Source organism: Pelecanus crispus, chromosome 13 (assembly GCF_030463565.1).
Source record: "Pelecanus crispus isolate bPelCri1 chromosome 13, bPelCri1.pri, whole genome shotgun sequence".
Taxonomy (NCBI): domain Eukaryota; kingdom Metazoa; phylum Chordata; class Aves; order Pelecaniformes; family Pelecanidae; genus Pelecanus; species Pelecanus crispus.
The window spans coordinates 23,978,834-23,992,078 of record NC_134655.1 but is presented as its reverse complement, the minus strand read 5'-3'; the positions used below and the strand labels follow the sequence as shown (position 1 = coordinate 23,992,078).

At 60.9% G+C, this 13,245-nt stretch overlaps 1 protein-coding gene across 1 annotated transcript in view; it reads right to left on the bottom strand.

The window, feature by feature from the left end:
- Window positions 1-13,245, bottom strand: part of EFNB1 (ephrin B1) — a 53,859-nt gene that overhangs the window by 16,441 nt on the left and 24,173 nt on the right. The window contains exon 2 of the mRNA XM_075720690.1: window positions 3,456-3,733. Within this exon, the coding sequence (XP_075576805.1) occupies window positions 3,456-3,733 (278 nt within the window). The remainder of the gene's footprint in view (window positions 1-3,455; window positions 3,734-13,245) is intronic.

Sequence of the window (13,245 nt, the reverse complement as noted above, 5' to 3'; positions counted from 1 at the left end):
CCGCCCCGCGTTCTCCACCAAGCCTCCGTCTGCAGCACGGACCCGCAGGCAGGAGCTGCCGCATCTTGTTCTTTATGAAAAGGCTTAGGAAGAGGCATCAGCCCCGGGAGAAAAGATGCTTTTAACGCAAGCCTGGGGCTGGCGCGGAGGGGCTCGGTGCGAGGCTTCGGAGAGGATGGGGAGAGGTTATGTTTGCTTTCAAAAGCCTTTTTCATTGCTAAGCCGAGGGCTGGGGCCGTGTCCCTCCGTGATAAAAGTGGCCCTAAACAAGGCTTGGCATATCCAAGGCGATGGCGACGGGGGGGAGCAGCCCTGAATGCCGAGGGACCCCGGGAAGCCCCCTGACTCCGGCGGGGAGGTTTTCCAGCCGCCCGGGGAAGGCGGGGGCCAAGCGGCACACGTCCCGCGGCCGCCCCGCTCCCCTCCGCTTCAGCATCGCTTCCCCCGGCTTAGGGCCGCTGGCATATGAAAAGGAAGGAAAAAAAAAAAAAACCCAACCTTTTGTGCATCAAGGCAAAGCTTGGGGAGAGGGAGGGGAAGGGGGGGGAAAAAAAAAAAAGGAGGAAAAAAAAAAAAAAGACAACACGTGGGTGGTCTGCTCAGGAGACTTTTGACTTTGTTTTTTTGGCTATTTTATTTCTTGGCAGAAAGAGCTCCTGGGGCTGCTCGGCAGAGGGTACAGCCAGATCACAGGAGCATCCTCGGCCCACCCAGGGGCCAAAGTTCAGCTGGCAGCGGCCGCTCGCTCCCAGCGCCGAGGGGGCTCGCTTCAAAGCGCAGAGGAGTCAAGAGAAATTAAAGTCAGAAACGGTCCGAGGAGGGGGCAGAGGGCACTGCCGGCCCCCCGAAGAGAGGGGGGGGACCCCACAGGGATGCTCTGAGCACCCCGCTCACCACCTCCCTATTCCAGCCCTACACAGGCTCCGAGATGGTGCAACAAGATCGGAAAATAGAGGTTAAATAGGATTTTATGGCAGTCTCTTGGGAGACCCGCCCCCCCCCCCCCCCCCCCCCCACCTTGGGATGAAAGCAGATTGTATTACAAATACAGAAGAAACTTCTAGATATGGGAGAAGATTCCCATTGCTGGGAGCAGAATCATGTGAAAAAAGACTGGGCAAAAACGCAATGACTTTAAAAAAAAGTCTCAGCCAAACCTCCTTTGCGCAGCTTGCAAAATCCCGGCGGTGCATCCCATTGGAGCTGCGGCAAGCCGGAGCGCGGGTGACCCAGGTGTGCCGGCAGCGTTGGAGGGGAGCTGGCGCTGGCCCAAAGCCATGGGGGCCCTCGGGGAGCCGCGGCCGTACCCAGCAGCACACCGTCGGCCACTTGTGAAAACGCCACCGAAAGCTACGGGCGGTTGATTTAACTTAAGCAAGAGCTTTCGTGCGAAATGCAAAGCAGCTCCTTAAAACTTGTGCAATTCGGAGCCTGCTGAACCCTCTGCCTGCCCTGCCTGCACCTTCCTGCCGGACTGCATCGCAATGCGAGGGACCCCCGTGTTTCTCCTCCCCGGCGCTTCGTTCGGCTCCTGAGCTCATTCTGGGGAACGTATTGGTCTTCGGGGGCTATCTGCAGCCCGAGGGTCCCAGGGGACGTAGCAGCAGGGCGCGAGGCAGGACCCCGCTTTCAGCCCTCGTTCGCCTGACAACCGTGCCGCTGCTTGAACTTGACCCCCGAGCACGGAGGAGCCGCTGACCGAGCGCTTCAAGACGTTTGCCCCACGTACAAAAGGCAGACTCACGGCCGCGCACTGAGCCCCTCTCCCCTCTCTGCTCGCTGCAGGGAAAGCTTGCAGTCCAATTAAGCCTTGCAGCGGCTGAGGGCCAGCAGAAGGGGTGACCTTTCGGGGTGCCAGAGCCACCAGCCCTGGTTACTCGCGGCAATGGAGATCGGAGCCTGCAGGCAGCTTGTGCCAAGGCTTTTGGCATCCCCCAGCCCATCCCCGGGGCGCCTGGGCTTGCAGCCAGCGTGGTCCGCACCCCCAATGGCTGCAAAGCCGGTGACCCCACCTGTGCCCCCCAAGTGACACCGGGCCGATGGCCACGGAACCGGCCAGCGAGGGCGACGGGGCCTCTCTCGGGAGGGACCGACCCCGCCAAACGGTGACTCAGCCCCGGGCAGCCCGCGGCCTCCGCCGGCACCGCCGCCGTGCCGAGCAGGCTGAGCGGGTTGTTGCGCCAGGTCCTCCCAGCCGTCACCCCTCCTAAGGCCACGCCGTGCCGGGCAGAGGTGACCAAAAACCCCTGCGAGCCCCTTTGCCACCACCCCGTGCTCAGCCGCAGGACGCAGGGCTGACCTGCTGGAGCCCACCCCGGCTGTTTTCTCAGCACCGGGTTTACTCAAATTATTCTGCAGCCAAACTACAGCCAGCTCCAGCCCCAGGGAGGGCTCGCTGGGGAAATCCAGACCGGCAGCATCGCCACGGCACCGTGCTACGGCAGCGCACCTCCTGCCCCGGCTGCCTGCAACATCCTCGCCACCCCCGCTCCAAGGGCAAAGATTTCAGGGTAAAAATACATTGTTTACCGACTGGAAAGCACCAGCTCCCACGGCTCGGCGCTCGCCTCCCACGCAGGCGGCTGACCTCTGCGCCGGGCGAGCCCGTGGCACGTGATGGCGAGGGGAGAGACGAGCCGCGTGGCCACTGTGCCCTGTGCCGGCTGCTCCGCCGCGGGTTCGCACACCGTGCGCCCAGCCAAGCAGAAACAGCGAGGCTGAGGAGAGGCCGAGCAGGGGAAGAGCGAGCTGGCAGGCATGGCCAGGCCGGCTGCCGAGGGCAAGCTCCCCAGAGTCCTCCCTCCATCCATGCCGGAGCCGGCACAGGCAGACACATCCTCATGCAATGGTCCCCTGCACGCATGGGCCACGAGCTCCGAGAAAATTCAGCCCGCCTTCCCTCTGCCCTCCATAAAACCATGCGATACCAAGAAACAAGGTCAACAAGCCAGTACACAGAATTTTACAGCCATTTAGACCACAGCAAGCACTGGGCGCCACTGGCAGCTTCCCGATGCTGGTGGAGGAGGACGAGCATTTCCTCGGGCACCGTTCCTCGCCATCCCGACTGCCCCACCGAGAGCTCCCCAGGGCAAAGCCCTCCAAGAAATGCCCTGCAACACCTCCAGCTCAAGAGGAAGATGGCAGCAAAATTAAGCTCCAGGCATGACGGTGCTTCGGACGTGCGCTGCCCCTCCGTGCCAGACCCCGGCTGGGGGACACGCTCCTGCTCCCGGCCGGGGGCACACGGCACAGCACGGCAGCCAGATACAGGCCGGCGTCCCGCTCGGCCAGTGACACATTCCTCCCCCTTCTCCCATCCAGCGGGAAATATTTTCCATACGTGTCAGCTCTTTGCACCGGCCAAGTCGCGAACAAGCGCCTGGCGACATTCTCCAGGCCCCCGCGGTCCCCCCGAGCCGGGGACAGCGGCGAGGAAGAGGAGGGCGACTCACATGTGATGAAGTAATCCTGCTGCCGCTTGAACTCCAGGCCCATGTAGTTGGGGCTAAACTCCTGAAACTTGATGGTGAAGCGGATCTCCTGCTCGGGCCGGTTGCACGTCACCAGCACGTTGGGGTCCATGACGGTGCTGCAGGCATCTGCCTGGTCCTTCTTCACCAGGTACAGCTTGTAGTACTCGTAAGGCTTGGACGGCTCCGCCTTGGGGCAGATAATGTCCAGTTTATCCCCAATCTCCGGGTAGATGACCAGCCCCTTCCCAGTCATGAACCTGGAAGAGAGGAGGGCGAGAGGTTAGCCACATGCTCCAGCGCAGGCAGCGGGGGCCACGCCAGACCCTCCCACCCCGCGCAGAGCCCCGCTTTCACCCAACTTATTTCGTGCTTAAACTCTGCTGCTTTCTCTCCACAAGACGTTTCTCGACACCAAAACCCGAGTTCTCCTCTTCCTTCAGCACCACTGCACGTGCAAGGAGCCGGCGCAGGCTCCCACCGACAAAAACAGGGGCTCCCTTGGTCCAGTCCCGCTCCCCAGCCCTCCTGCCGCGACGAGGGGGAGCACCCTTCCCAAACCCAAGCCTGGCACCCAAATGGGAACGGGGCCTTCCCACAAAGGGCTGCGGAGCAGGCGGGCCGGAGACGCTGCGGCTCTGCCCGACGGCCAGGCAAGGCGCTTCCTGCAGGGACAGGCGATAATTAGGCATGGGGAGAAGTCCTGACAATGGGGCGCGGGGAGGGAACCCTTCCACGCCCCGGCTCCCCGAGGAATTCCTGCCCTTAAATGGAAGGGAGGGAAGCATCCTGCAGGACAACTTCTACCAAGCCAGGCTCAACGGCGTGCCCAGGAGCGTGGGAGAACCGGATGGAGAGGAGCGAGGAGGGAGGAAAGCTATTTGGGGCTGGAAGGCAGGGCATTCCAAAGGGAAGGAAGGCAATATGCTGATAATTAGCATTCAGATTTCATTATTGTGGAGCAATACTCTGATTTTTTTTTTCTTTAGGTGAAGCAGAGGATTAGGGCAACAAGGAGGGAAGCAGCAGAGCATCTACTTTGATGTAGGCAACGTAACGCGTTCTTGATGGAAGATAAGGTGGGAATGGATGTTCCTGCAAAGTTATCTCTGCTGCAACTCCCTCGTGTAATTTGGGCACGGCAAAAAACCGAAGCGTGCGCTTCGGCAGGCTGCACGTCTGCGGCTTTCCCTTCCGCTCCCGGACACGGCCGGTCCCTGCCCCATCCCACCCCAGCAATCGGACGGGGGACGGGGCCACGAGGACACCCTCTCCCCCCAGCCAGCTGCACCGGCCGGGGCTGCAGGCACCACGGAAGGAAGATCAAACGCACAAGACCAACCTGCTCCGTGGCTCCGGTACAAGTCTTAGCAAGAAGCCACGGAGCTGAAACCAGCGGCTGAGCAGCGCAGGCTCCAGGCCTCTGGCTGCGGGAGCCCCGGCGGATCGGCATGCCGACCCACCGGGCTGGCAGGAGGCAGGCGGAGCCCGAGCCCACGCACACCCCGATGCCCTTGGCAAGGGCTCCGGAGCTCGGTGCCAGCTGCGGCAGCGGGAGGGACGGCCAGGACAGACAGACAGACATCAGCTGCCCCTCTCTGTGAGCTCGCTGGGTGGAGGGGGCAGCCCCGGCGCCCGCCCTCAGGAGCGGAGGCAAGGCACGGCGGGTACGGTCCCCTTCACCCACGCCGCTCCGAACACGGGAGCTTAATTCCGGCGGGTTTTCTGCCCCATCCTCCATGCCGGGCTGCGGCTCCTGCCTCCACCACGCCGGCTCCAGCGGTACCCGAAGCAGCACCATGGCCACGGGGGGACAGTCGGGATCATCCCAACCCCAGCACCACCAGTACGGCGGCTGCGCCTTTGCCGTGCAAGCTCGCGGGAAGCAATTAAGTTTTGTAAAAGTCATGACTTCTGGAGGAAGGCGATGCAGCAGCCTCACCAAAAAAAAAAAAAAAAAAAAAAAAAAGCAGGAAACTTAACCCCTAACCGGCCCGTGCAGGACGCAGCAACTGATGGGTGGCAGGAGAACACCGGCACCGCGCCGCTGCCGAGCCCGGCGAAGCCGCGCTTCGCCTGAACGCTACCAAGTAGGTCAGCTGGCCTCCGGCCAGCGCGCCGCTTCCAAAGCCTTGGGAGCGATAAAGGCTTCCCCCACCCACGGCCGGAGCCCTGACGCAATCCCGGGAGCCGTGCAGCAGGAGATGCAAAGGAGCCCCTGCCCCTCCCTCCCCTTGCTCACCCTCCCCGCCCCGCGCCAGGCCGCAGACATGCAGCGCAAGTGAACACTTGCACGCTCGCTCACGGGTTCCCACCCCGAGAGGCGGCTGGATCCCACACTCGTTTCTCGGCGGCTGGGCTGAGTCAGAGGATTTCTGGCACAGGGCTCCCGAGTGACTCAAACTCCCTCCTCCAGCCCCTGCCAGCTCCCTCCTGCCCAGGAGATGCCAAACAGGAAGCCGCAAACAAGGCAAGCAGATGCCTTGCAACGCCGGAGCGGCAGGAGAAGGCTCCTATCCGTCCCCCATCTCCACACCGGGAGGACCGATCGCACCTCCTCGGCCAAAGCCTTGGCCAACACCTGCAAACCGACCGGTCCCCGCGACACCGGCCTGCGCTGACGGCACGGCGTCTGCCATCAGCTCAAGCTGATTTTTTTTTAAGCAGGGGAGAGGCCATAACGCAATCAGGGGAGCTGAGAACATCCCAGCGCCACATCCTGCTGGCACTTCTTCATCCTAGAAAACTCCGAAAGAAGGCCTATGTTTGTTTTATTTCAGGATAAAACTATGAGCCGTATTTCTCCTACGAACACTCAGCCTCAGAAGCACACAGCTCCTGCCTGGGAATTAGCCCAGGAACGTTTTCCAGATCTCCTGCTTGGACACGGAGCAAGGCAGAGCCACCAGCCGAAGCAGGCGCTCCACCGCGCGCAGAGGCCGTGCTGCCCGTGCGGCTTTTGGGGGTGCTCCCTCCGACCGCTGCTCCCCGCCAGCCGCATTCCTGCCCGCACACACACGTTTTCCCCTTTGCCCTCCAATTTCCCTGATTTTTTCTCCTCCGTTTCCCCCTCGGTGTCCTCCCTCTCCTCTAAAGCAGGGCTGTTTCCCAGCCAAGAGGCCGGGCAGCACGAGCGGTGATGAGAAACCCCTGAAGTGTGACACCTCTCCCACTGCTCTTTGAGCTCTTAACCGTACATTAGATTTTTTTCCCCCAAAAATACGTTGTTTTGTCACAAGCAACGGCTTGTGACGGCCGTCCTCAGGAAGACTAACTACGGTTCCCATCACGCGGGAGACCAGTTCTCCAGGAAATTCTCCTTTAAAACACCAAAGGTGAAAAGCAACATTTGTCACAAGAACAGCAGAGGAAAAAAAGTGTCCAAAAATTGTCACAAGTTGCCCGTACGCAGTATTACAGCAAGTTCTGGGTATGAGAAACTTGACTTCAGAAGGCCCGCTGGCAGGCAAAAAAGAATTACACTCTTGACTTGTCTTTACAAGGACACATCTTCAAATTTATGTTAACTGGGAAGAATGAACAGATCTGCTTTTAAATTAATAGGGAAATTCATCATGCCCTCAGAGCACGTGCCGCATCCTCCGTACTTTGCAGTTCGATTTCCCTCTTTTAAGGTGGGAAGAGAAAAAAAATCAAGATTCAACTCAACCTTAACGCTGAAACCAAGACTGACACCTGCGTAACAACGTGCTCTGGGGCACGGCCCCAGACGCGCGCTCCATCAGACAACGTGAATTTGGGTCCCGCAGAGCAGCAGGGCACCGAGAGGGAGGACGGCGGCTGCTCGGAGCCATAACCTCCCCAAAGCCCAGCTTCCGACCCCGCTCCTGGGACACGAGCACAGCCCTGCCCGCGATCCGCCCCGGCTCCGCACGCCCCTTGCAATGGGAGGGGGACGCCAGACCCACAACCAGTGCCCCACCGGCGAGTGCCCAGCGCTTTCGGTGCTAATCCTGCACAGCACGTGGAAAGCCCGGGAGCAGGCACCCGGCACCCCAACCACCCACGGCACCCGGCACCCCAACCACCCGCAGCACCCGGCACCCCAACCACCCGCAGCACCCGGCACCCCAACCACCTGCGGCACCCAGCACCCCAACCACCTGCGGCACCCAGCACCCCAACCACCCACGGCACCCGGCACCCCAACCACCCACGGCACCCGGCACCCCAGCCACCCACGGCACCCGGCACCCCAGCCACCCACGGCACCTGCTGGGGTCCCCCCACGCATGCACCTTCCCCCCCAAACGCCCTCCTCCACCCCTCCCACCACTTGGGAGGAGGACGGTGGCTCAGCTCACAGATAACATTTCTCCTGGTGTCAAAGGTGGTGGGAAAGATTAACTACAGCCATTAAAGTTTTTTAAAAAAAAAAAAAAAAACAACCCTTTTTGCCTTTGCTGCACACTGCACCCCGCTGAGCAGAGCGTGCCAGGCGGGGAGCGCCAGCCTCCGCTCCGGTGTTATCGGCAGCATCATCACTTAAAGCCCCTCAAGGTGATTTTTGGGTGGCACCTGCGGCTGCCCACCCGCAGAGCCGTGCCGGCCGCCGAGGAGCATCCCGGCCCGGCGTCCCCGCCGCCGCAGCCCCAGCCCCCGGCTCCCGGCCCTGCGGGTTCCTTGGGAGCGATCAGGTGGCAGCGTCCAATTTCCTCATTGTTTCGGGAGGTGTTTTCTGATGGGAAAGGTGAAAAGGGTATTTGTGAGCCTCGTAAACCGATTCCTCCGAGTTGGGTAAACAAGGGGAGCTCTGTTGGCAGCGGGATGCTGGGATGCGGGAGCAGGGAGATGGGATTAAAGGGCAGCCTCTCCTGCTCCGAGCTGGGGGGGCCGCTGGCGGGGACCCCCAGCCCCGCACGGATCGGGCAGCCCTCCCTCTCACCAGCACGGAGGGCTCAGGGCTCCAAAAAGCTCCAGTGGGACGTGATGGAGTGACCTGGGGGCTACAAGTGGGACCTGCGGAAGGGCCACGGGCTCGGCCAGTGCCTGGTCTCAAAGGTGGCCGCCCTGGCATCATGGAGACGGTTTGCTGGGAGAGGAAGAGGAATGGGGCGACAGGAGATGATAATCCCTCGAAACATGCAGCGGGGCTGCCTGGGGTCCAGGGACGGATCGCAGCCCTCGCGTCCGCGGGCTGTGCCGAGGCAGGAGCTGAAGCCACACCGCGGCACCGGCTGCCCCTTGGGTTCAACCCCGACGCGGCCGGGCACAGACCCACCCGACGGCTCCGCACACCGAGGGCGACCGGGAACCCCGGTGCAACCGCAGGCAGAGAGACGCTGTCCTTCCACCGGCAGCCGAGCAGCTCACACCTCGGCTTCGAGGAGCAGCAGCCGCGTGGGAGGGTGGTGGGGTTCCCTGCAAGCCACCTGCCAGATCACAACCCCACGGCTTCCCGGGCTGGCCCGTGGGCCACCAGCCGTGCTGAGGAGTTCCGGCAGCACCGGGGTTCCTACAACCGGCAGACCCCAACGAGCATTGCAGAGGGACGATCTGCTCCGTGCCACTGCTGCTAGAGGCTCAGCAAGCCCAGGAACATGGGGTGAGAAGGAAAACCATGCAAGTTTGGTCGGAGCAAGCTCAGGACTCGTGCTGGGCTCCTCCACACACACACCCCCCCACGCAGACTCCTCTTCTCCGCGTGGGCACGCACAGGCTGGCAGACCGGGTCACGGCTGAACGTGGACATGCTAACACGTTCACAGCAATAGCCGCAAACACAAGCGGCCTGCAGATAAGGTATTCGGCACCTTTACAAAGATGCTAGCAGTCCTTCAGCTCTTCCTTAGGGAGAACGTGACTTGTAAAGTGCTTGAAAATACAATTTTTTAAAAGAATGGGTTGACGCACTTTCCAACAACCTCTCTCCCCCTGAGCCCAGGTGCTCCTCGCACCACGTGAACTACGAAATCTTTGCGGCAGCATCACCCTTCCCCATGTCCAAGAAACACGACGCAGCTCACCTTATTCCAGGCTTTGTGGAAAACAGAACAACATTTAACAACAATCTCCTCCTTGGAGAAGATGCTCTAAAGCGTTAATGCTGACATACATACAAGATGACATATGCTAAGTGCTGTTTTCTTCAAAGAAACCCAAAAATAACTGGATCTTACAAGGAGGACATCTACTTCTGGCAGCCAAGGCTGCAGGAAGGCTGCCGATGCCCGGCAGAACGAGGTGCTGTGAGAGGAGGGCAGCGATAACCGAGGTGCACGCGGCGTTTTCCTGGGCAGCAAAGGCCACGTTGGCGCAGCTCTCCATACCAACACAGCTCGTGGATCCTTCCAGCAAGACCACGGCTCCCACCAGCCACTGCAGCTCCCACCAGCTGGGAACCATCTCAGAAAAGGGACGGGGCACGGCGCTGCAAGCTAAAGAGATCCAGCGAAAAAGCCAAAACTCTGTGTACAGTGTGCTCTCCTGCAAAAACACTCTGCAACCCGTGAGAGCTTCACCGACGCCCAACCGCACGCAAAATTAAACGCCTGCCTCTCTCTTACTCGTTCTTACTCGCTTTTGTGGGACACAGCACCAACGTTTCGCAGCAGCTGCCCAGGCACGGGGGACTCTCTCTGCCCAGGACACTTGGCCACCGGCTAGAAGGAACCAGCCCTGTGCCCAGAGGAGCCCTCCAGGACCCTGATGCGCAGAGCCAGGTCACGCTCCAGCCATCGGAGGGTCACGCTTTGGCCATCGCTCCAAAGCTCCTCCGGTGATGCCCAGCCACCCCTGCGTTTGCCAAAACCCGTGTTTTCCCCAAGCAAGAGACATCAAGGGGTTGGTAGCAAACACTGGGAGCATCGCAGCGGTGCCTTCACAGTGGCTGAAGTTCAAAGAGCATCGTCAGAGCAAACCACACACGGACAACCGCACGGTCCCCCGCGAGCTTGAACCGAGAGCATCGGATACCCCGTTTCATGGGGACAGGGAGAGGTTTTCCCGGCGATATCCCAGGCAGGGCTGGGCTGGGCTGCCCGCAGACACTGGCCCATCAGTGGGTGTCCCCAGCCAGCCCCGTGGGACACCACAGCCCACCACCCAACTCACTTCACCTCTGAAGGACAACTAAAACACAAGAATTACACACTTAACCCAACAGCCCACCTCATCCCAGTACACCAGCAGCACCCACAGCCCTTTCCTGGAGCGGTGCTGGCACCCGGAGGTGCAGGACCCTTTCTCCTCTTCGACTCCTGTTAAATCCTTGGGAACAAAGATATCCCGCGGAAAGAAGTTAATTACAACTTGAATAAAAAGGTTCCCCGCTCTCCTCTGCCTCCCATCTGTATCTGTCGCCTTCTCGCTTGTTCAGTCGAGTTATTCGTCCCCGCGAGAGAGGGTAAATAGGAGCACGCGAATCCCCACGCTTTTAGATCCCACTTCTTTTATGTGCTCTTCTATTATTAGTCTCCTTTAAAAAGAGCCTTCGATCTTTCCCCCCCCCCCCGCTAATCTACGTATGATTATTTTCATTGCCCTTCTGCAGACCTCTTCTATTTCTGCTGCATCCTTTTGGAGCCGAGGCGGTCAGCACAGAACCCGGCAATTTCAGGTAACTCCTCCTGAAAACGGCCTCGTATCTCCTTCACTCCTTCGGCCTCCGCTGCTCAAAGAGGTATTTTTCAGCTCTTCACAGCGGCTCCTTCCAGCCCCCCCAGCTCCTCGCCGTCCCCGGGCAGGGGGAACCGCCTCTGCCGAGCCCCCGCAGCCGCCCCACGGGGCCGTCCCATCCCGTCCCCCTCCCAGACACACTCTAAGGCCCTTTTTCCACATCTCGGGTTTAATGAGGCCCATTCAACCCTCCCAAAGACAAAAGGCCCTTCTCGTTTCCAAACGGATTTACACGACGCATCAGTGAGGCATAAACGGGTCGCCATGGCAACCCACACCCCGACCCCCCCGCCGCACGGGGATGCCATTTTCTAACTCCACTGCTCCCCAAAACCCGCCCTGTTGCTTTACTACCAGCTGTAAGGCTGGGCACAGGCTGGTAAAAACACCCACCCCACCCAAAAGTGACACCCCCCCCCCAGTTGCCAGGGATGCCATTTTTTGAGATGAAGTTAAAAGATGCTCGAGCCGGCGCTCCCCCCGGTGCGGGCATCCCGGTAACTCTGCACCGTGACCGACTCCAGGTCACGGTCAAGCCGGGGTTCAAATTAAGCGGAAGGCAAGAGCACATCAGCTGCAGGGGGGCAAATGAAACCAAAACACCCATCTGTGCCCAGAGAGAGGGGCGATGCTCGAGACGGCGCAGGCGAGTCCGCGCTCGAGTGCCAGCCCCAGCCCCACCTTGGCTCCCAGCATCTCTCCGCAGGGAATCCGGTGGCTTTGGTGATGCCAGGAGGCCACTCCAATGCTTCACACAGAGGTTTAGTAACCATGAGCCTGACGTTCAATGCTTCGTACCGTAACTCTCCCTAACCTGCTTCAACCACTGGAGGCCAAGTGAGCATCTTGCTTGCCCAGCGCAGGGCTGCCTGCCCCGGCTGGGACGCAGGAGATCCCACCACACCTCCTGGAGCTTTGTTCAGAAGCCGCTGTAGCTCTGAAGACCAAGCTCTTACAAAGTGTAAAGCGGGACAGCCCAGTTGTACCTGATTAGCAAATGGAGAAAGACCAGAGAGAACCTATTTTACCATAAAAACACAACTGCAGCGTCTTTCTGCAACGTGGAGGCTAGGAGGAGGACCAAGGCTCCCCACTGCAAACCCGCAGCTTGGAGAAGGGTCTGGTCTCCGGCGCAGACCTCCTCTCCTAGGGGAGAAGGTATCCAGAGAAACACCGGGCAAGGGCCGACTCAAAACTCCATCCGTGACCACGGCCCAGCACATTTGCACTGGTGGAGGTGCTCTTCAGCCAAAAAAGCCACCCCCCGAGCAGCAACGCGGTCCCTCCGCACAGATTCGGCTTTACTGGCCCTGCACCAGATGCCACGGCCAGGGAAGCCCAGGTGAGGGACAACCAGCAGAGACCACCAAGGAAAAAGGACGATCCCCACAGGTCTGTTCTGCCCGCTGCGCCGGCTCTCCTGCCGCCAAGCTCAGGAGCCTGCTCTGCTCCCGTGTGCTTTGCACGGTTCCGGAGCGGTTACGCCGACACCAACCAAGAAGAAACCGAGCAGAAGAGGGCTCCGGCCACCAAGGATGCTGCAGAAAACGGACCAGCAGCCAGGCTTCGGGAAAGCAGGCACGGGTGTCGCTGGGTGCCGGCCGCACCTCGGCGCCCGTGGCTGGCGGCTGCCACCGCAGCCGGCGACATCCCCGGTGCCTCAGGGCTGCGGGAAGGGCTTTCTCCCTGAGCCGTCCAGGTAATTAAGAGCACGGCAAAGGTACGAGCCGCCGGAGAGCACCCGAGCCCCAGACTCCCCAACAGCCCCGAAGAGGACGGCCGCCGGAGAAGCCACGGCGCTGGCTGAGCAGGGGCGGACACCAAAGCCCCCAGCCAGGCAGGGAGCCCGGGGGGAAAGCTCTGCCGTCCCCTCCCGCGGCACGGACCGGCAGTTCCGCGTTTCTCCTCCCGCCCCATCCCAACCGTGACCCGTCGGCCGCCCACAAACACCCGGCAGAGGTTGGGTGGCTTCGGGCTTCATCCCGCAGAGGCCAGAGCATGCACCGGCGATAGCAGAGCCACCGCAGAAACCACCGGCACAGAGCCACGCCGCGCCGGCGCTCGCCGGAGCGGGGTTCCTCTGCCAGCCCGCCAGCCGCTCGGTGCCCCCCACTCGCTCTTGCTACGCCCCTCG